Source organism: Leptinotarsa decemlineata, unplaced genomic scaffold, assembly GCF_025532065.1.
Source record: "Leptinotarsa decemlineata unplaced genomic scaffold, Ldec_3_MD MMD2_P_RNA_scaffold_5, whole genome shotgun sequence".
NCBI lineage: Eukaryota > Metazoa > Arthropoda > Insecta > Coleoptera > Chrysomelidae > Leptinotarsa > Leptinotarsa decemlineata.
In genome coordinates, this window is record NW_027412532.1 from 6,941,603 (window position 1) to 6,964,669 (window position 23,067).

Sequence of the window (23,067 nt, forward strand, 5' to 3'; positions counted from 1 at the left end):
TCAATTGTCAACTTTTGGGGTATCGATGAGTTGTCATTACTGATTCTAAAACTAACTAAGTTATTAGCTTCAGTTATATTATTGATTGTATTGCATCCATAGAATCCCAAAAGTCCTAATCCATAACGACTGTTCCTATCCAATTCAATTGGTGGAAAAAAATCCGCACTCAAGACACTTGTCCCGACAGCTTGTAGCTCGAACTTTCGTGACATGACTGATGAATATTTTGAAACACATTTCAATTTATTATTGTACACAGCAACAGCACATTTGAGACAATTTACACTTTTTGGAAGGTGTTGTATTGTAATAAGTATCATTTTTATTGATACCAATATTCACATCCTCTATATTACAAATACAACACATAGATTTCCGAGGTATAGGACCGTCATTAACATCCGATTCTGAATTTTGATCGTGGTGGTGGTGCTCATAACAATATCTATGTTTCATTATATCGATGTCATCTTGCAGATGCTTAGGCAACTTTTCCCAAACATATGCAATCTCATGTGCAACACATGCAAGTATCACTTCCTTAGGCATATTTGCAAGCATCACTTTATCCATTTTTTTCAAGGTACCATATTTTGAAAACATTCTAAGTGAAAACCCCATTCCCTTGATAGCCTCCCGATCCAGTTTTGGTGTTGAATCCATTTTTATTTGGAAAATTATTTAGAGAGAAACTGCAAGCACAAGTGACCACAGAGAACTGTATTAAATTTCTGTTGTCGATCATAGTTATATTTGATTTTTACATTCGAACATTTTCGAAAGAATCGAGTCAATTCCAATGGTGGGGGTAGATCTCCAAAACTATCGAAATATGTGACTTCTTTCCCACATTTTTTATATGCCACCCAATGTGTTCCTGGTCCACTTATTCCATCTAAATTAACAATAGCTGTCTCGTTTTGTTTTGGACCTGAAGATGGTAATCTATCACGCATAAAAACACCACGAAAATGTGGAATTTTCATTTTTTGTGCATAATAACTGAGATCGAGATCAGTAAGAGGCCTCTGAGGTAGGGGTTCAATTAGTTTTTTGTTTTGTTTGTGGCTTTGTATGGTTTTAAATATAGTCCTAAACCTTTACGGTATGGTTTGAGATATATTCCACTTCCGCGTTTGCCTAATGCTACAGCCTCCATGGTTTTATTGTGACGATTGGCTTCCATTAAAGCCGCTCTGCTGGCTTTTGCCGAATTCACGGCCTTGGTAATACCAGCAGCAGCTCCCGCCAAACTTCCTAGTGCGGATAGTCCAGCAAAAATTGGTATCAATGGTAAAAGTCCACCGATCTTGGGAACAGGAATTATGCGTGGTGTGCGGATTTTCTTCTTTCCACCGGCAGCTTTAAGGTATTTACGTGCCGCCTGCAATGCCACAGTGATAGCTTTTTTGCTATTATTCGTCACAAATTGATTCCCACCAGCTTTCTTCAATACATTTCGCACTTTATGGACTATCCCAGCACCAAATGCAACTTTTTTAATTTTATTTTTCTTCGTTTGTTTCCTCTTACATTTTTTCTTATTGGTACTACAACCCATGCCCATATGTCTTTTCGCTTTCATAATGTTGGTGACAAGTAATGCAGCTGCTCTTTCCCCAATACTCGCGTCCTTCGATTTAACCCTATCCCAAGCGCTGTATTCAAGTTCTTTGTCGGCTAAATGTCTTGCTGCAAGATCGGATGGATGCTTAGAATATTGAATATCGTGTTTTTTGCATTCAATATCTAATTTATTGATTCCAGGGTCGTTACGAGCTAAACGTTGTTTCAATTTTGTACCCGGTCCACAGTATTGATAACCTCCGGTAGATGTAATTCGAAAGGAAGTTTGTTTATTAAATCATTAACAAAACCACAACCTCTTTTAATTTTACGATCACTTTCAATACGTCCGTATCGTTTGATGGTACACATTGAAATGAATAAGCTAATAACATTTATATAGTCTCCAACCACGGCACGATGCGCATTGTAAAACAGAAAGAAAAGTTTGCTGTAGATAATCTAGATGAGAAATTTGGTTGTGGATTGAATGGACAAAGGGTATTCAGACATGGTCCACTACTTCCATCATCAGTTCGAGGACTCATTATAGGACCTTCAAATTGTGGAAAGACGAATGCAATGATATCACTATTAACACATCCACAAGGACTGAGATTTAGAAATGTGTATCTCTATTCGAAATCACTCAATCAACCTAAATATCAGTACTTGCGAAGTGTTTTGGAACCTATAAAAGGATTAGGTTTTTATACATTCAGCAATAATGCAGAAATAGTGGAACCCTCCGACGCTAAGCCTAATTCTGTTTTCATTTTCGATGATGTAATATGTGAAAAGCAAGATATTATTAGATCATATTTCTGTATGGGACGTCATAAGGATGTTGATTGTTTTTATCTAGCACAGACATATTCACGGGTACCCAAACAGTTAGTGCGTGACAATACCAATTTCATTATAATGTTCAAACAAGATGAGACGAATTTACATCACATTTATTCAGATCATGTTTCACCCGATGTAACATTCAAACAATTCCAATTGATGTGTGTTAAATGCTGGGAGGACCAATATGGATTTCTAGTCATTGATAAGGATAGAAAAATAGATGAAGGTAGATATCGCAAAGGATTCGATAGTTTTATATACCCATGATCTTGTTTTTGGAACTTATTCGATCACTGAATATTGTAGTGGTCACTTCACCAACGAATTAAGCTTTAATTCAAAAAAAAGGGCATTATGAATACAAAAAAAGATCCTGAAAATAAAAACAATGAAATAAATTTGAAACGTCAACTAGTAGAGACAACAGAAGCTGTCAGGCAGAAATTCAACTCTATCAAGAATGATAATATTGAAAATCGTACGACACTTGAAAGATTGTATGAGCCCATAATGAAACCATTGAATGTTTTATCATCAAACGCTACTTCTAAATCACCAGTGTTATCACCAAATCATGGAACTGTTCAATCTACTTCAAATTATCCCATGAGTACTCCAATAGGAAGAAAACAATCTTTTGGTAGTGTATCATCTGTGAATAGTGACACGAGCACACTTCAAGACGATATGAGAACAACTCTATTCGAAACACCATCATCGTCCCACATCGATTCCTCGGATCCTGACATCTCACCTGTTATGAATGAAAGTGGTGAAGATGTTTTGATGAAACATTTGAATAATATAAAATCTAGAAATCCAGCATATGATGGAACATTTGGCGTACGTATGGATCCAATTACACAAAAGCTGAAAATGGGAAGTCTAGTGGTAAATTTCAAAGATGGAAACATTTCATTTTGGGATGCTAATAAAGTGAAAAAATATGAATGCGCAGGTAGTCCAGAATTGTATGATATGATTTTTTTGAAGAATCCACAAGATGTTGATAATGAAGAAACTCGTCAAGTATATTCCAAAATATTGAAAATAACGAATGCTCCATATAAACAATATCATCTGAAGAATGGTTTTAAAAATACAAATTCTAAAAAATTTCGTGAAGTTATCAAACCTCTATTAGACTCACGACAATATCCAATAAGAAGTAGAAGTAAAATTGGTGGAGCACTCAAACGAGTGAAAATGGAGAAAATATATAATTCTAAACCTGTGAATTATGTGTACTGGAATTCACCGAAAGAGTTAGTTGCTCGCCTACGACTATTGGTAGCTTCAAAGTCAGCCGGACATACCGGACATGATAATGAAATAATTTCAATAATTGAAGAATTACGTGAAGAAGGTATAATATATTAACATATTCACATGTAATGATCACTGTCACATCATCATTCAATGCAGTAACATTATCACCTTTTCTCTTTAATCATATTGAAATAGAATGACTAATGAAATAAGTGATGTCAAACGACAAGTTGTTAATGAATTACATAAACCTGCAAGACGTAATTTTCGTAGAAGAATAACCACCATCAAAGGTTTTGCAGATCTATGGCAAATAGATTTAGCTGAACTGCAACCTTATGCAAAAAGTAATGAAGGATACCGATATATACTTGTAGTGATAGATTGTTACTCCAAATATCTGTGGACTGTAGCAGTTAAAGATAAAACAGGTAGTACAGTAACTAATGCAATGAAACATGTACTGAAAGAAGCCAAATACTCCCCCAAACACATACAAAGCGATCAAGGGAAAGAATTTTTCAATAAAAGCTTCTCATCTCTCATGCGAGAATATAATATCAATCATTATTCAACATTTAGCACAAAGAAGGCAGCTATAGCAGAAAGAGTGATTCGTACAATAAAGGCATGGCTCTACAAGGAATTTTCGATGAGAGGTCACCACAAATGGCTTGATATTCTTCCAATTATAACTAGTAGATATAATAATAAAGTTCATCGTACAATAGGTATGGCACCCATCAATGTTGATTCAACAACAAAATTAAAATTCAAGGGTATCAATGGAATTGGAGGAAGACAAAGTAAACCCAAATTCCAATTAAATGATATTGTACGTATAAGTAAATACAAACATATTTTTGAAAAGTCTTACACTGCGAATTTTACCACGGAGCTATTCAAGATTGTTAAAATTAATAAAACCATCCCAACGACTTATAATCTTGAAGATATGAATGAACAGCCGATTAGAGGATGTTTTTACGAAGAAGAGTTATTACGAACCGAGAATCCTGACGTATATCTGATTGAGAAGGTGTTGAAGAGAAGAAAAAATAAAGTATATGTAAAGTGGTTAGGCCTTCCTAGCGAACAAAATTCTTGGATTGATGAATCAAATATGGTTTAAATGTATATAATAGTGACTTTTATGAATAAAGTAATATTAAAGTTCATTATTGTTTTCATTTCAATTATAAGTATGTGAACTGAAAAATATTGCAGCGGTAAACATTGCCCCAGCCATTCGCAATGTTCTGTGTATACCAAACCAAATTAATTGTATACTCCATTCCCGCTTATATTTTTCAACTCACGATATTGAAAACACATTATCATTCCCAAAACTAATCGCCGTCACTTTGAAATGCAGTATCCAACTCTTTTTGCCAATTATCTCTCACTGATAATGCTGTCTCATAAAGCTTAGTCGACTCCTCAAGCTCAGCCTGAGCTTGCATTCTCGAACGTTGATGGAATTGCTTATCTTTACCAATTTTTGAACGGAGTTCATCAGCATCTTTAGACATTCTAGCCAATTCAACCTTCGCTAATGCAATCTTGGCATCTAATGCTTCAAGAGTTTCATTATTAGCATTAATAGCTCGCTCACTCTTTTCAAGTTCAGCAATAGTCATCTGTGCCTTTACAAGACGGCATTTTGCTTTCCTTTTCATTTCCCCAAACCGATGGAGGGGGCTGAAAGAAGATAGCGGTTCAGCTTTCAAATCACTCTTCATTTCTTTAGGAGTACCTTTTGGCTTCCTCTTCGATCTGTCACTTTTCGTTGCGGGTTTTTTCTGTCGCACAACACTTTTGGATTCTTTCTTTTCTTTAAAGTCAGTGACAATCGATGAAGATGCCTTAGTAACCTTCCTCTTGATTGTTCTAGATTTCTTATCAACACCAAGAGGAAGGGTAGATGAAGAGTGTTTGAGTGATGATAATTGCGAAACGATCGGATTTTCAATAATAATTTGCTCATTTGGTTCTGGCACATCTGCAAAGTTAACGAAGTCGTTAATATCAAAATCATTTATCGAATCTTGACTCGATAAATGTAATACTGGAATATTTTCAAAATCAGTCTGATCGATATCAACAAGTGGTGAACCATCTTCAGCAATCAATAGCGGCATAGAGCTCATGATTATTAAGGTCTGAGGAATGATATGTGATAGCAATAGAATGTGGATAGGAAAGGTGATGATGTTACTGAGACCTCACCATTTATAGAAGAAAATAAACTAGCGCATGCGCTCTTTCATCAACTGGCACATGCGCTCTCTCACTAAACTATTCACGCATGTAACAATCTTTGTCATTTAAGAGGAAAACTTTGTGTTGCATGCATGTATTTTTAAATGTTAGAAAATAATACAAATAAATTCAAAATATATATATATTTATTAATAATAGAGGACAATAACGATAATAAAAAATGAAAAATGTTAATATGTCTCTGTGGATGTGGAACGTTCTTTGACTCTATTCCTCAATAGTTGTTGCTCGTGCGTCAAACACCAACATTGAAAAAAATGGATTCTCCTATTGGGGTAGAGTTGACCAACCTTCTCACACAGATCCCAAGTACTTCTACATGCATTGCATACATGATTCCAACAATTCATGGAATATGTATCACAACGCAAACAACGTTGCAGTGGAGTTGGAACGGCAGCACAGATACCACAAATATTTCTACAGATACCTATATTGTTAAATATTATAGGTTCGGAACACTTCAGACACTGTAACTGTTGTTGACGATAATCCGATTTTGTTCGCTTCGGTGGATGAGAAGGAGGCGATAGTTGAATCCGCAACACGCAATCACTACACATACCAGTACATGGATTGATTGAATCCTTAGGTCTACTTATTTGACAAAAGTAGCACACAATAGCCCCTGCAATCATCATTGGGTAGACACACACTTTTGGTTTTTCATTCCACTCTTTTGGAAACGGCATTTTACTAATTCGATTAGAAATATAAAGAGATGACTTACAGAAACTCTGAATGCTCTCTCCTATACCTACGATCTCTATTTATACAAATCAACATCATGTGGAAGTATAGTGGGATAACTTCTCCTACTATTCCACTCTAAACGAGTCAAGTGGGAGTCGCATCACCTCCTATATAAGTTGACTTGCAAACCTAGAGTTCATTCATTCACTCTCTACAACTGTGAGCAAACAACAACAAGATGAATTCTGCAAAAATAAATGCTGCATTAAATAGAATAGCTGCTGTTGATGAAAACAATTGGATAGACGAATCAGATGATGAGGATGTCAATGTTCCGCTAGAGGAAGTAATAGTTGAAGCAGAAGATGTTGGAGTCGATGAAGATGAGATAGACGAAGTTGAAAACGAGGCCAACCAAAGCGACGAAGATGATGACGTGATGGAGTTTGAGAGGGTCATGGATGAAGAAGGAGATGATGAAGGGATAGAAGCTGACACAACTGAAGGTGATGGTGCTATGAGGATCGGTATGCGAACACTCAATGTCAGTGAGACACTGGAAGATCCCTTGGATTTGTATTGTGCATTGGATGCATACGTATTGATCAGCACAATAGATGGAGAGAACAAAAAACTATGTTGGTGCTGCTTTCGGTTTTATTCGCATAGAAACAATAATGGAGGGTGGTATGCCCATGTCAACACCCACAACACTGTCTCAATTATGGAAATGGGACAGAATTGGTGTGAAGCTTGCGAGAGGCCACTAACAAACTTCACCCGAGTATCTACATGTATTATATGTAATAATGTCCAACCTGTGGCACAATAACCGTGGACCTACTGGTCAAAAAAAAAACAACAGCCCTTTTCAGGGCTACATTATTCACACAAACAGTAGTTAGTTGTATTAGTATTCATAGATTATGTGACAAATGAATACTTTGATTAATAAAAGTCTAAGTTGGAAATTTGTTAGTCTTTGAATATCTATACATTATATGACAAATAAATTACTACTTTGACTGAAAAGTCGAAATTTGGAATTTGATAGTCATTGAATATCTATGCATATGATGAGTACTACTTTAAATGAAAGTTGAAGTTGGCATTTGTCAATCATTCATATGCATATAATGATGAATACTTTCACATACATATATTTCGTTTGAGATTATAATGTTAACATAATGTTAACAATGGTATGAATCTGTTTCTGTTTGAAAGTATAATGGTAGCTCTGAAAAGAGCTATTTTTTTTATTGTTTCAGTCTTTAATTGTAGCCCTGAAAAGGGCTGTTATTTTTTTATTAATCCATGCAATGATATGGACTAACGCTCCTCATCATCAGAAACAATAATTATGGTATCGTCATCTGAATCAGATGATATACTAATGATATCATCCTCATAGTAGTCATCTGAATCAGATGATATACTCATGATGTCGTCGTCGTCATAATCAGCTGAATCAGATGATATACTAATCACATCATCCGCATTATTATCGTCAACAGCATCTATGTCGTCCTGAATACCTTGTTCCACTCGTTCTGCGAAATCATCAGGAAGATCATAGATTCGCTGCAGAAATTGAGCGAAGGTTGTACTCAAATGATCAGACGTTGAATCTATTTCATGTACTTGGATGGGTCCTGTACTCGACATTGTGGAAGAATGATATAGAACTGGGATTGTTGCTATATTTATATTGGAAGAAATGAAATGGAGGGGGTGAAATGTAGAACAGTGTTTGAGATTCGAAAACATCAAGAATGAAACTCTGAGCGATTATTAGGAGAAATTCTAGTGATTATTATGGAAAAAAAACTAATAAGAGGGAGAGGAAGGGAGGAAGACACTGCCCCAGCCTCGCAGTGCCTCGTGTACACCAACCAAAAAGTGTGTACTCCGTGGAAGGAAAGGAAAGGAAATGATGGACGAGTAGATGATTATATGTCATCATCGGAATTGAGGACATCATCATCGATTAGGATTGGGGATGGCGGAGGACTATCCTCGATGAGGATAGGGGATGGTGGAGGACGTCTAACGTCAAGCTCGTCATCAGCATCATCACCAGAGTCGTCGTCGTCATCATCGTCGTCGTCGCTACTCATTGGGACAATGTCATCATAAGCAGGGTCCCACCATCCGTCAGGATCTGGATATTCCGAGTCATCCAAGTGTCCTTCGTCACTGCCAGTGACATGCTGAACTTGCATCCTGATGTCGTGATCCCGGTATTCGTATGGCGGACTGTGGGGTTCCGTGGTGGAAGAGACAACCTGTACCTGGCTGTTATCCCAGTAATTGAAGTTGTACCCCTGATCCGGGCAGCTATAGGGTTCGGAGGTTGAATCGGGTTCCATCTCGATGCTAGCTGATCAACTGAATGTTTCATCAGATGATTTCTACTTTTATACTTTCGAGAGGGAGTGGGAGAGGAGTGGAACATTGAGTAGGGGTAAATTGTAGTGTGACATAAGACATATTCAATGAGTAGGGGTAAATTGCAAAGTGACATAAGACATATTCAATGAAAGAGATACTTGAATGGATAAAATACAAATGAAATATACTTGTCGATTTCACTATGAAACATGTCTATTTTTTTATTTTTTAAATTTTCTTCACATGAAATTATTTACAAGTGATTAGAGAACACAAAAATTGATGTGAGGTATTTGTCTAGAAGAACTTGGAATTGAAATAAAAAAATAATAATGATAATAAGAGGAAGTGAAGAAAAATGCTCCAACCATCGCATTGTTCAATGTGTACCAAACCAAAAAACAGTGTACACCCTTTATTTCACTTCCTTTTCCTTTATTCAATATAAACTTAACAAATATAAACTTAAAACTACCATAATTAAATACTCCTAACTAACCTAAAACTAATCTTACATTTACACTTCATCTACAAAAAGAGTGTCCATAACTGTCACTACTTTTTTGTACAGCTCTATCGAAGAGGTCTTTGCTTTACACCTTTCCTGCAGAGATGCATAATTCCGATCTATTTCGGCCATTTCCTTTTGGAGTTCCCTCCGTCGGTTATCCATTTCAGCCATTTGTCGCTTCATGGTAACCAACTCGGCCTCGCTAGATCGGGCAGCTCGTTCTGCTTTCTTGCATCTCTGCAGAAAAACACTCATCTTTTCACTAACCTCTCCGATAGGCTGTGGCACCAACACCTCAGGATCCGCCGGTGTCGCTGGCAGCGGTGGTAGTCGCGTCACCAACGGCGACAATATCACCAACTCCGGAGAAGGACTCCTCGGAATTTCCACTGCTGCTGGTGCTGCTGCTGGTGTGGAGGCCCTCTTACGAGAGGTCGAAAAACTACCTGCATAAGGATTAGTCCTATTGCAAGTAGCTCGGTACTTTGAAATAGGACCAACCTTTGCTGCAGGTCGTTGGCAAACCTTCTTCACAGCCCTGACTTCCTCCTCCTCCTCGAATAAGTCAGGGCTAGAAGATCTGCACCTAACTCGCGAACGCGAAGTGGTTGGCTGGTCAACCGTCACCGCTCTCGAAGATGCTGCCTCCTCCTGGTCAGCGGACACCGGCAGAATAGACGCCACAGCATTATTCACCTCCTGTGTATTGGTTGCCATTCTGAAAAAGAAGAAATAATACAAAGTTAGTTGATATAAAAAATAACATTCCTAATTTACTTACTCAAATATCAAGTTGGTCGTTGGAACGTACTGCCTTGTTGTGGAGTGGACTGCTCTCGATGAGATGACTTCTCGAACTGAATGTTGTGGAGTGCTCTCCGGAGGGTATCGACTTCGATGCGTGAGCGGTGGGAAAATGGTGGGAGCGCACATGCGCGATGAGGGTAGGGGTGTACATGCGCAAATGTTGGGAGTCGGGGGGCGGGGCTTCGGGGAGGGGAGGGGCGGGGCTTCGGAAAGGGGGCGGGGCTTCGGAAAGGGGCGGGGTATCCGAAAAGTTGGTGGCGACGGGGGGGGGGGGGGGGGGGGGGGGGGCGTGGCCCTAACGGGCCCCGCCCACTGCCTGGGCTCCGCCCAGGTGGGTGGGGCCTCCGGCCCCAGGTAGGCGGGACATCTGGAGAGACATCTACGCCCTCTTCGCGCGCGCGTTCGTAACATAATATGCAACCGAACACCTAACCTAACGTATTAACGTATTAACGTAACCTAACCTAGTACGCTAACCTACCGCTATGCAACCGAACACCTAACCTATCGTATGTATTAACGTAACCTAACCTAGTACGCTAACCTACCGCTATGCAACCGAACACCTAACCTAACCTAACCTAACCTAACCTAACCTAACCTAACCTAACCTAACCTACAGTAACTATTAACCTAACCTAACGAGGGAATACTAACCTAACACCTAACCTAACGTAAGTATGCAGCTAACCTAACGTAGCTATTAACCTAACCTAACGAGGGAATACATTCACCATGTTGGTTCCATTAATACATCATCAGTTGGTTTTGGTTTTGGTTGTATTATTCTATGATTTGGATTAATGTTCAGTCCTGGATATCCCAGTCCACCTGATGATGATGGCCTGACTTTATAGTTTCTCTCCAAAACTTCTTTATGGTTTTTCTCCAATACTTCAACTCTCTGTTCCAGTACATCATACTTTTTCATTGTAGTCCCTGTTATGTTTGACATAGCATCAAATTTTTTATTTGTAGACGCTGTTATGTCAGACATTTTTATGTCTACATCACTTGTAAGTTTGTCAAATTTACGAGTGAAAGTTATCCGAGCCTCTGCAATTTTATCGTTAAATGCTTGCCGGGCGTCCCGAGCAATATTGCCTATTGTGGATTGTATTGCAGCTTGTAGGGCTAGAAGTATAACTTCCTTTGCTCCATTAATTTCCCCCTCAAGATATGATACAGTTACACAATCACTCTTGTCAATTGGTTCACTTGTATTTTTCAATATTTTCCTTTGCATGTCATAATGACCATCTTTTGTTAATTTAAAACCATTCCCAGGAGGACCTCGAATGACATTACCACCCCATTTTCTTTTTCTACCAAACTTATCGATTGTTTTAGACATTGTGCACTCTACGATGATTCTCTTCAAACTGATATTTCTGTCATTTACATTATACTATATATTGCAGTAATTGATTAGGGAAATAGAAATAATACAAATAAAATTTTAATCATTTTATATTCATTACAGTAATACATATACATACATACATAATACATTAATATCACATTACTTCTATCATATATTATTAATTATAAATGGCTACATAAATATCAATATTGAATTTTCCGGTTTTGAAGATATTGAATGATATTTCAATCATTGATCTCGGCAGATAATAAATTAATCAATTGATCCAATGGAGTCTCCTGAGATTGTGATTGTTGAATAATATTACTTATCCAACGAATGTTCTCATTTGGATCGTTTTCATAAAATTCAATATCATTATGACCCCAAGGAAGAGTGTGGGTAGTATTCGGAATGATAAATCGTTTATCGTCGTGATATGATAATGCAACTTTATTTTTTAATTCAGTATACATATCATGTAACACGCTTCTAAATGAATTCATCTTTCTGAATATCATACCACCTTGTTCGACGATTTTTTGATAATCTTCGCATGTCAATTCATTCTTTATTACAGATCGTTTAACCCCTTTGGCTTTCTTAAATTCACCATCAACAGATTTCACATAATATGCTTTAGCACCTGTACCATAAAAACTCATGATTGGATCATTTGGAAATTCATCTTTGAAGTTACCCAAGACTGAACTTGTTACTGGAATATTGAATTGGTTAACTATACTGTAATTGGATGTATCAAATCTACTTATGTTAGTTTTTATGAATTCATAAAAATTTTCTGTGTTTACTTTAAGAATGAGCGAGTCGGTATCTGTGTAAAGTAAAGAGACATTTTCATCAAAGTGTTGTTTGATGCATCCATAGAAAAAGTCATACATGACTGTTTTAGATAATTCTAATATGGAAAATCCCAAATATAATGGTTTATCGTAATGAACCTTCACTCTACCCAATTGAATGGCAACGAAATTATCAGTGAAAATTGAACAATTTTTGAAATTTGGTTTGGCTATGAGAGTGCTGGCACCTATATTTTTCTTTATATTTTCCCAATGTGTAACGAGTCTAACATCAATTCGATTATCTACATTCTCCATTGTCTTTCCATACACCGCATTATTCATTAGTTTATAGAAATCTTTAACAGATTTGTTGTTAGACCTATTACGCATTTCAGTATTAAGATCTATATAGGGTTTCATCCAGCATGATTGTTTGAATTTCAATACTCTATGTGTATTCATTACAATCAATCCATTTTTGACAGCTTGCTGTAGATTCCTATAATGAACAATATATTTTCTTTTATCATTCAAATTTGGAATTAATTTGGGAATTTTCGATTGTGTACGAGGTGGTATTATTTTTTCGACTAAAAATGGAAGGTCAGAATGTTTATCATGCAACTCTTGTGGATAATGAATGTCCACTTCAAATACATACCCATACGGACTATCAGTACTCACATCCATCACATCGAGATTAAGAATTTCATTTGGTGTCAACCATGTAAATTCACTTGTTGGTAGAGGTTGTGACATACTGTGACCGTATAGATTTGTTGCATCTAAATATGTAATGAATGTGGAAGGTTCGTTGGGATTATAATTGGGTAAAAATCTATTATTTGCTATATGTTTCCTCTCGCTACATTGACTAATTCCACCTCGTATACCTTTTTGAAAAAAGTGAATCATATCAATGTCAGTTAGTAATTCCAATTCAACATTAGTGAACTTCAACATGGCATCCCATGATAATCCAGGTGCAGTGTAATATTGTGCCGGATCTAAGTTATATATCTCTAAACTTGTGGTGCGGAAGTTTTCAAAAATATCACATAGTAGCAATACATCCGACTTCAAATACAAATCAGAGTATTCCCCCAAATTCTGACACTCGAATAAATTCCAAACTTTTCTAGCCCTATCATAATCAGTTTCCGATATATGTTCACAATTGAGTGTGTCATAAAACTGATTTTTTGTCGGAAGTAATGGATAATTCAATTTGTCAATGTCATCAACAAAACTATATGGAAATACACCTTTCTGTCTCATCAAATTGAATTTCTCAATTTGTGGGAAATGTTTGTGCATCTCCAAACATTGATCGGAGGTCAAGTTTGCACCCAACTTCTCCAACGAATTAGTCATAAATTTATAACTATCGATAAATCTCATTTTGAGATAATTCTTCCTAACCACACCATCTTTATCGGTATAGCTGTGTGTGAAGAGATGCTTCGTGAAAGATATATATTTCTCTTTAGTTTGCGGGATAACATCAACTTTCTCTTTATTCCTATACAATTCTTTTATGAATAAATGACAATCATAACCACTTAAATTATGAAAAATGATAGGTATGAAGTTTGGTATTTTGAAATTTAAATTACATTTCGAGTGAGCGGCATGTGATCTTTTCTTTCCTGTGACATGACAATGATCTCTTACTTTGACTTCACCATCAGTAAATGCTTTATTACATATACCACAAGTTCTGGCTGCAGCAAACTGTTCTTCTTCTTCGTCAGTTTGTGTATCCATCGGTTTAGGGTTTCTGAGATGATTTTCATGTATCTCTTTCAAATCATCTTCAATGCTACTCACAAATTTCTGAGCTGCATCTACACCCCTATATGTAACAAATTTTGACAAATCATCATTATATGAACACTTTATCAAATAAGCAAATGAATATGGGGCATGTTTGAATGTTTTAATCGTGTATGAACTTTCAGGATTTGGCTCATTCACATGAATCGGTTTAAGCACTGATTCAAAATCAGCATACACTACAAATGGCACCCTCATTTGCCTCTCAAAGTTTTCAAACATTAGTTTATTTTCCGCAACCATTCTACCATATTTATTGATCTTTAAATTAGTAGTTGGTGTTGTGGTACTAATGTGATTACAATCATACATATTATGACGTAAAAGCAATCTCTCATCAGAAAAATATATCAAACATCCGTCACAAAAATATTTTTTCTGTCTATGAGCTGATAGTTGATTAGAAACTAATCTTGAAAGATCTTTGATCCAACAATAGTGACCATTACCGGAGTCATCAGTTATAAACAACAAATTGACATGTCTCCGGAGTCTTCTCTGTGAGTATCGCAATGGACCAATCACTTCATACTTCATTTTACCCTTCTCAAATGTACTCTCTAAACCGTAAACATTAATTGAAATATCATTCCTATCTTCGAATATTTCGATACTCTTATTATTAACTTTAACCGGAAAATCCATACCTGTGACATCTAAAACAGTGGAAAAATGTGGATATGACGTAAGTTCGGACACTCGACTATCTGCAGGATATAATGCTGATGTTATAGCCCAAGCAAAACAATATTGATCTTCATTACGAACATTCACAACAGCTTTCTTCCATTGAATACATTGAGGCAGCTTCACATATGAACGTCCTTCCAGTGGACTGTATTTATTAATGTTGACCTCGAGAAACAATATTTTTTCACAAGTCCAACCTGAATTATAAAAAAAAAAATATTACTATTCAATCTTATTGAAATTTTTAAAAAATAAATACCTGAGTCGCGATCCTGGAACTCAGTCGTTTGAGCCACAATTACATCACGGAATCCATCAAAAACAGCATTCAAATCTGAAGATTGGTCCACTATTTTATTTTGGGAATTAAATGACTTCGTGTCCCTCGAATCATCAGTCTGAAGAATATAATTCCCAAAAACTTCCATATTCACCTTGATGCTTTTATGGATCCTGATGGCTGATTCCAGTAATTCAATGACCTTCTGCCTAATCTTATTGAAAAATGACATGTAGTCACTGGTTACAATCGAACTCTCCACCCTGTATGTAGCAATGCGGCAATTGAATGCATTCGTTATAATTTGAACACCGTCAGACAATTGAACACATGCATTATTTTTATGACTCATGGTTCTTCGGTGAGAATTCACTTGGCTCATAGGAATTGTCACATTACAACAATTGCACGTATACATAGGTGTTGCATTATCCACTCTCACCCGTTTCACTGCAGGCCCTCCTTGGCAACTCTGGAGCTGATGCCGACGAAGATTATCACTACGAGTGAAAGATTTACCACAGTCACAGGAATACATTTTATATAATAGTTCTCACTAACTCACTTGATGTAAACTGACATAGCCAACACTCGTACGCTTCTTAAATACACTCTGATAGGACCCGTCAAGACGTCATAGCCAACCCCACTTCTCAACTACATGCGCCAAGATTACCTCCCAACTGAATGCGATAACAGATGTCGATATACGAGCAAGCAGTGGTCGTTGCGGTCTCGGAGAGGGTAGACGCTAGGCAAACGGTCCTCGGCTGCCGTTGTGTCACCATCGATAGCGGGGCTAGAGCGACCTTCATCGCTTCGGGAGAGGTGAGGGCAGACCGATGAATACGCATTACTCTGCCACACGTCGTGGAGTGAACATGTCGCTCTCTAGCCGTTGAACGGTTATTGCTGTGACGTCACTCCACTACTAACTTGGTGCCCTAACACCGATGGAGCATTTACTACTTGGAGGATCTTCGAAGTATGCAGACGTATGTTTGTACATAGACAAACAAGCACATGATGAAACCCTGTACCGTGCATTCTCCTACACACACACACACACATAAACACACAAAATCTCATATGAAAAAAAAATCTGAACGATCCATGCACCAGACACTTCAAGGTCACAACGCCTTGACTTCACTGCACAACAAAAAAACTTCACCAAACAACAACCAATAAAAAAAGCAATTAATACGTCATAGTGGTGGGGGGAGGCCGAGAATCAGCTGTAAACAACTACTCATTTGTATTTATTTCTTCTGGTAACCAAGTAAACCATATATATATATATATATATATATATATATATATATATATATATATATATATATATATATATATATATATATCAACAAATGCGGTAGCAGAAATTTGGTAAGCTAACCTGAAATGCCATCGGAAAACGGAAGATCAAACTGATCTTCCTCTTGAAGATGATCACTTGGTGATCGAAACATATGTCGAGGTGTTAAAAACGGTTTGGTGTTGGGAAAAAACTCTAGTAATACGCATTACTATACCAAACCTTCCAAACAGTGTATCATCACAAGCCAAAACACTGGGTAAATTCTTATTTGGATGAAACATGGCTCAATGAGAGTCATAGTGACTCGAAGGTTTGGCAAGATCAGAACATCAAAACCCTAAAGGGTGTCTCTCAGAACGGTCACACTTTTCTACTTCATGAAAATGGCTTCAAAGTCGAAGCCTCAACGTATGCAAAACTTTGAGCGCGGTTCAACCCGAAATTCAGATACTCAAATTTGTAACCGCGGAAACCTATTCTATTTGTATACTTATCTGGTGACGTTTCCAAGACTTTATCCATCTTCATTATCAAACCAACGAACAATTTGTGTCAATAATAATGATATCAAATCGATTCACATTAAAAGACGAATTCTAACTTCCAGTTATAATGTTTTCACTGAATTAGGTTGGATAAAAAAAGCGTTAGCAAGCAAGTGAGTAAGTGAAATGAACTCAGAGATAGATTAACTTATAAGTTTTTCAGGTTACTTGTGATTTTGAGTCATTGAATAAAGTTGTTAATAACAGTTTATTAAAGAACTGCCAGTTCTTACGGTAAAATAGTAACTAACTATTGAGATTCACATGTCATCTGTTACATCTACCCGTGCCAATCTTGTCGAAAATGGGTTTCATAAGTATTTCTGTTCAATTCTTGAATTCTGGAAAATTCTTCGAACATCCTGTATATTAACCAAAGTCAAGAGTTTATGAAGATCGGTGAGACGCAACAGGGTTATTTTAATCCGAATCTAAAATTATTCCAAGTTGAAGACAAGAAATACACTCTGCATGAGATCTGAAGTTTATTTTACGAAGGGAGAAATGATCCAGTATGTAGACTGTAAAAACAGAATCGGGTTATTCAACAATGTTTTCGCAATGTATCAGAAATTAACTTTAAGCAGATTTGAGTGAAACGTGTTCAGCACGTGATCAGGAAGTTTTTGGTTGGCAAATCTCCATTATTTCTGGTTCATAGTTATTTAAAATCGCCTAGCACTAATTGAAACGTTTCATTATTTTTTCATCTCACGATTTTTTGTTGATACCTGAGAAAGTTTTAGATTTTTGCAATTATTACGATGTGTTACAAAAAAGCTGTATATCAATTTGTGATTCATGAAAAGTTTGAATTTTTAATACTGTCAGTAGAGATTTCATAAATGGAAATGTCGAGAAGGAATAAGACCATAGACCATCGAAATTTCAGGAAATCTATCTGTACTAATATAAATATGAAAGTTTGTTCAGATAGATTCACGTATGTATGTGTTTGTGGTTCTTTCACGCCTAAAAAACTGAACGGATTCATACTCCAACGAAAAAATGCTGCCCCTATCTTCAACTCCCGTCAAATGACAGGTACAACCCCCAATTTTTTTAATGGGAAATATAATCTTGTAATATATCGTTTGAAAGGTGTCTTCATTCTCCATTCAAAAGTGGTATCGCTTTCAAGTATATTGCAACAATGTTAGTTGTGAGTATTTTAATTCAAGTTTAAAGTTCGTTAACTTCAAGTCTGACAAATGGTTAGATTAACGGAAATACATAAAATAATACTTTCACAAATGAATGAATGATTGGTTACGGGGATAAAACTCGAACACAACAGGAAGTAGCTTGCCTATTTCATGAGAAATTTCCTAATTTACCACCAATATCTCAAGGAACAATAAGCAAAATAGAGAAGCAGTTTCGCGAGCTTGGTCATGTAGGGCAGATAAAAAATGCAGCTGCCAATGCAATGGGTGATGAACTCAAATTAGATGTGACGCTTGAGTTCGAGAAAATCCTAGATACATCGAGTAGACAGGCATCCACTACATTCAATGTTTAGCAATACATCGATAGTAAACATATTAAAAGAAAATAAAATGCATCCCTACAAAATGATACCTACTCAGAAGATCATGGAAGACGATTTCGATAGAAGGTTAAATCGACGCAACGCAGTAAGCCGTCACGCGTCGCGTATACTGTAAGACGACGGGAGACGATGCGCGGGGATGGAGGGGCGGTCTAAGCAATGAAGCGCCATCGCCGAGAACGTTTCCCGAACGCGGACAGACGCGTGAGGGCAGACGTCGTTGACGGTTGTGTTAGTTTTGCGAATTTCTATGTAGGTAACATATTTCGAATCTCGAAGCTATTCATCTAAGTGCAGTTGGCATATTTTTTTAGTCTAAAGAGAAAGAAAAAGACGAAAGTCGAAAGCGCTTTGCAAGAATTTTGAAAATTATACACTTTAATACAAAACCTCTTCGATTCATTATTTTTTTAGTTGCTGTATTTTTTGAAGTAAAAATATAAATTACTAGGTTTTGTCCGCTCTTATATTAGCGTGCAGCCGAAGCTACCGAACATGAAATATGCAGGTAGGTTCTTTGTATAGCGTGAATAAGCATCAAGAAAGGGAATCGGAATTTCCACCCCCAAGGGGAAAATAGGGGCTCAAAGATGGTCTTGAATTGAATGAATTGAATTATGCATAATTTTATTAAGCTACAGATTGAGAAGTTTTTTATTTACGATAGTGTATCAAATAATCAACAGATGAATAAACATATTTCTCATTGAATCAGAAAGTCATTTCGTGAAGAAAATATTTCTTTGAAGGATGTACTCAACTAATATTTGAAGACACTTTCAGTGGTTGAACACTACTAATAATTGACATTCACTGAATATTTGGGATACTACTTATAGATCATTTTGATAGTTTTATATTCCAACCTCATCCATTTGTTCCAACCAATAGAGATGACTGCTCCCCTTTCTCTCGAAGTTGACTGCCAATCTACTGTGTATCGATGAATTTGTGAAAATATAGAAATGACAATCAGACAAGAATTTATAATGATAGTTTCAGAAAGTGTGGAGTAGTGCCATGCAATCATGAATTACCACCCTGCAAGAGAAAACCTGGTGCAGAAATTATACCTCAAAGAACACCTGGAGCTGTATAATACTTTCTAATTCGGAAAAGAGTTTCCAGTTTCTAAAGACCTATTTGATAATCTATCAAAACGCTTGTGACACGATTTATTTCTTTCTATCTAACTTGACGAAAATTACTGGAGTTTTATTCCAACACCAAACCATTATTTTTTACACTTCGAGACGTGTTTCAATCATCAATTGGTCATCTTCAAAAGAAAGATTGAATTTACCTCTTAAAGATGCTCACTTGGTGATTGAAACACGTGTTGATCTTCCTCTTGAAGATGATCACTTGTTGTCTTGTTGATCGAAACACGTGTCAAGGTGTTGGAGTTGGGAAAAATTCCAGTAATATTCATTATTTTTTTGTTCCCTTGGGAGCTGTCTGACTTGTCCATTTAGCCAAGTCTCTTGGGCGTATTGCGTTTATTCTCCCATCTTCTAATGACACCCATTCCATCAGTCTCGTTCCCTGTACTAGTTTGTATAGGTTTCGTGTTGGGTGTTCGTCATATTCTTCTGGACGTCCATATATTGCCTGCCTCCTGTGCCTCACATTCGCATAAGATGTGTAGAGCTATTTCTATCCCTTCGTTGCATAATCTGCAGCTGAGGTCTCCGTTGTACAGCCCCATTTTATTCAGGTGTCCTCTTAGCGGACAATGACTGTTATTATTCTGAGCCGATCCCTACTATATTGAAGTAGTTCTTCGGTTCTTTTCTCGGACGGTTCCCTAATGAAGGTTCTACTGTGTTCGTTGCCAGGTACTTTTGTTCGTACCAAGGATTTTGGTACCCCCAGAGCTGGTTCAGGACCTATATATGAAGTTGATGATCCGTGTCTAGCGCATTCATCAGCTTTATCATTACCTGTGATTCCTGAATGCCCTGGCACCCAGTACAAAGTTCCTGTTTGCAAGTTCATTCAGTTCTTCATGGCATTCTCAGACCTTCGGGTTTGTCAAATCCCCTAGTGCGATCTTGCTGTCTGTTGAAATATTGATCCGCTCATTTCTTTAAAGTCTCAATTTAATAAGCCTTGCACACTGCAAGATAGCATACACTTCCGCCTGAAAAACGGATGTGTAGTCCTAGCGGATAACTGTAGTTTGAATTTCTATCCGCTCGGTATACTCCAGCTCCCGTTCCATGTTTGGTCTTCGATCCATCTGTATACCAGGTGTTTTTTCCAAACATGTTTTCGGGATGACTGATGGTCTTTCAGTCTTCACGGCTTATGATTTTGGCCGTGAAGTTTGTGTTAAAGGTGTACTTCGGTGTCATGTGGTCCGTGCACATATTCAATGTGCTCCTCTACATCTTCCGAAATTTCTGTTCGGTCCTATCTTTTGTAGTTCTGTAAGTTTTCTAGTCTGAATTGGCCCATCCTGGCCTTCCCCATTATCACAAAGTGTAAAGGAGGTAGACTCAAGAGTGTCTCCAATGCAGCTGTTGGGGTAGTTCTCATTGCTCCTGTCATTCCCAAACATGCAAGTCTTTGCACCTTGCCTAGTTTGTTGATAGTGGTCGCCTGCTTCATCTTAGGCTACAAGACCAGAGATGCCTAATTTAACATGGATTAAACCACCATCATGTATACCCAATGTACCATGTCTGGTTTTATCCCCCATGTTTATCCGTAGGTGCGTCTGGCGAGCATCAGTACTACCTCCGCTTTCCTTTTTGTCCTGTCCAAGTGTTGGTTCCAGGTCAGTTTAGAATCTAGAATTACTCCCAGATATTTAACCTCCCCCTTGTATTTCTTCACCTCGAAGTTTTAGAGGTCCGAGACCCTCCGTTTCAGTCCTCTTGGTGAATGCTACTATGGTCGATTTGAATGGGCTTATATTAAGCCCTTGTTCTTCGGTGCATCTTGTTAAAATATTCAGGACCTGCTTCACTACATTATTGTATTTACCCTGGACCAAGATGACTTAGTCGTCTGCATAGCCCAGTAATATTCATTACGGCACCAAAGGTTCCAAACAGTGCATCACGAGTAATTTGATACTAACAAAGTAGTCGACGCAGTCATTGGAATATTCACCTTGCCTCAAGTACATCATTTTCTTCCGCAGTGATAGGAAAACATCTGGGTTTTCATAGCACTGAAGGCTACTTGGTAATTGTTACCTTTATTGCCATTATGCTGGCCATTATTTCTTGTCCACTGCGAAAATGTTGCTTAAACAAGTCTGGTGTCATCACCAAAGTAATATGATTCTTTGTCGTTTTCAGCGTCCTGAAAATTATTTTGGAGTGTGTTCCAAACTTTTCAGCAAGGAAGTTTGCAAATTCTGTCGAAGTTTTTGCTTCTATACCATTATTTTATATATAAAAGGTAAATTTGTGGGCATGGTGAACTTTTGACTAACATTTTAGCCATTAATCAGGTCTAGTACCTTTGGTACTGCCAAGCAGTTACTTCCTAACTACTTCATTTTAGTGTATTCTTGATTTTTTTGTGATACGAGCATCAATAAACTTTAATAAGTTCGGAAATAGTCGGAGGTTTTCCCATCAACTGATCTGTACGAAGTAATAATAATGGAATTCGAAAAAAACGAAACCCATCTTTAATGTTCGAAACTACATCAACGCAAAAGCCTTGGTCCAAGCGTGTTCTTGCAGCAACCAATTCTGTCAACTACCTATAAATAAATGCCACAGTTGGCAATGAAAGAACAAAAGATATAGACAAAGGAGTATCGTACTTAAAGAGACTGGGCGCGCAGAATATGCCGGTTACGTCCCTCTCGATAAATTATAAAGGACCAATTGTCGCAGAAGCATTCCAGATATTTTTCATGGATGAAGAAATAAAAGAAGCGCTGGTTTATCCGGAGACAATTATATCCGCGTGAAGTTTTTCTTTTGTTTCGGCGATTTGGCTGGGAATTGGCTCTGCGATTGTTGAAGGAAAAGTATAAATAGTTTGAACTTTTATTCGTTCGAAGTGGAAATCAAAGGCGTATCAGTTGATGGGTTGAATTTTTCGAGTTGAATTATGTTTCACTTGAAAAATGTATCAATGGTATTTCGCAATACATTCTACAGTTTTCGATGTTTTTTGAGGATTGTTAGCGATACTTTTGAGAATTTCGACTTGTTTTTCCTCTGATATACCTTTTGACAAAATTTTTCCCGTTCCAGAATAGTATAATATGACACAAGGGCAGAAAATTCTAGTTTTTTTGGTCGAATGAGAGAATTGTGACATGCAACA

General features: G+C 37.2%; 2 protein-coding genes across 7 annotated transcripts in view; one reads left to right on the plus strand and one right to left on the minus strand.

The window, feature by feature from the left end:
* scalloped (TEA domain transcription factor 1 homolog scalloped) overlaps positions 1-23,067 on the plus strand; it is a 273,763-nt gene that overhangs the window by 28,063 nt on the left and 222,633 nt on the right. The window lies entirely within an intron of this gene.
* Positions 6,081-10,789, minus strand: LOC141479943 (uncharacterized). The gene is made up of 2 exons (XM_074169376.1): positions 10,353-10,789; positions 6,081-10,289 (listed from the first exon to the last, which is right to left on the minus strand). Exons 1-2 carry the CDS (start codon positions 10,787-10,789, stop codon positions 9,578-9,580), a joined length of 1,149 nt encoding a protein of 382 aa, XP_074025477.1. The 3' UTR covers positions 6,081-9,577.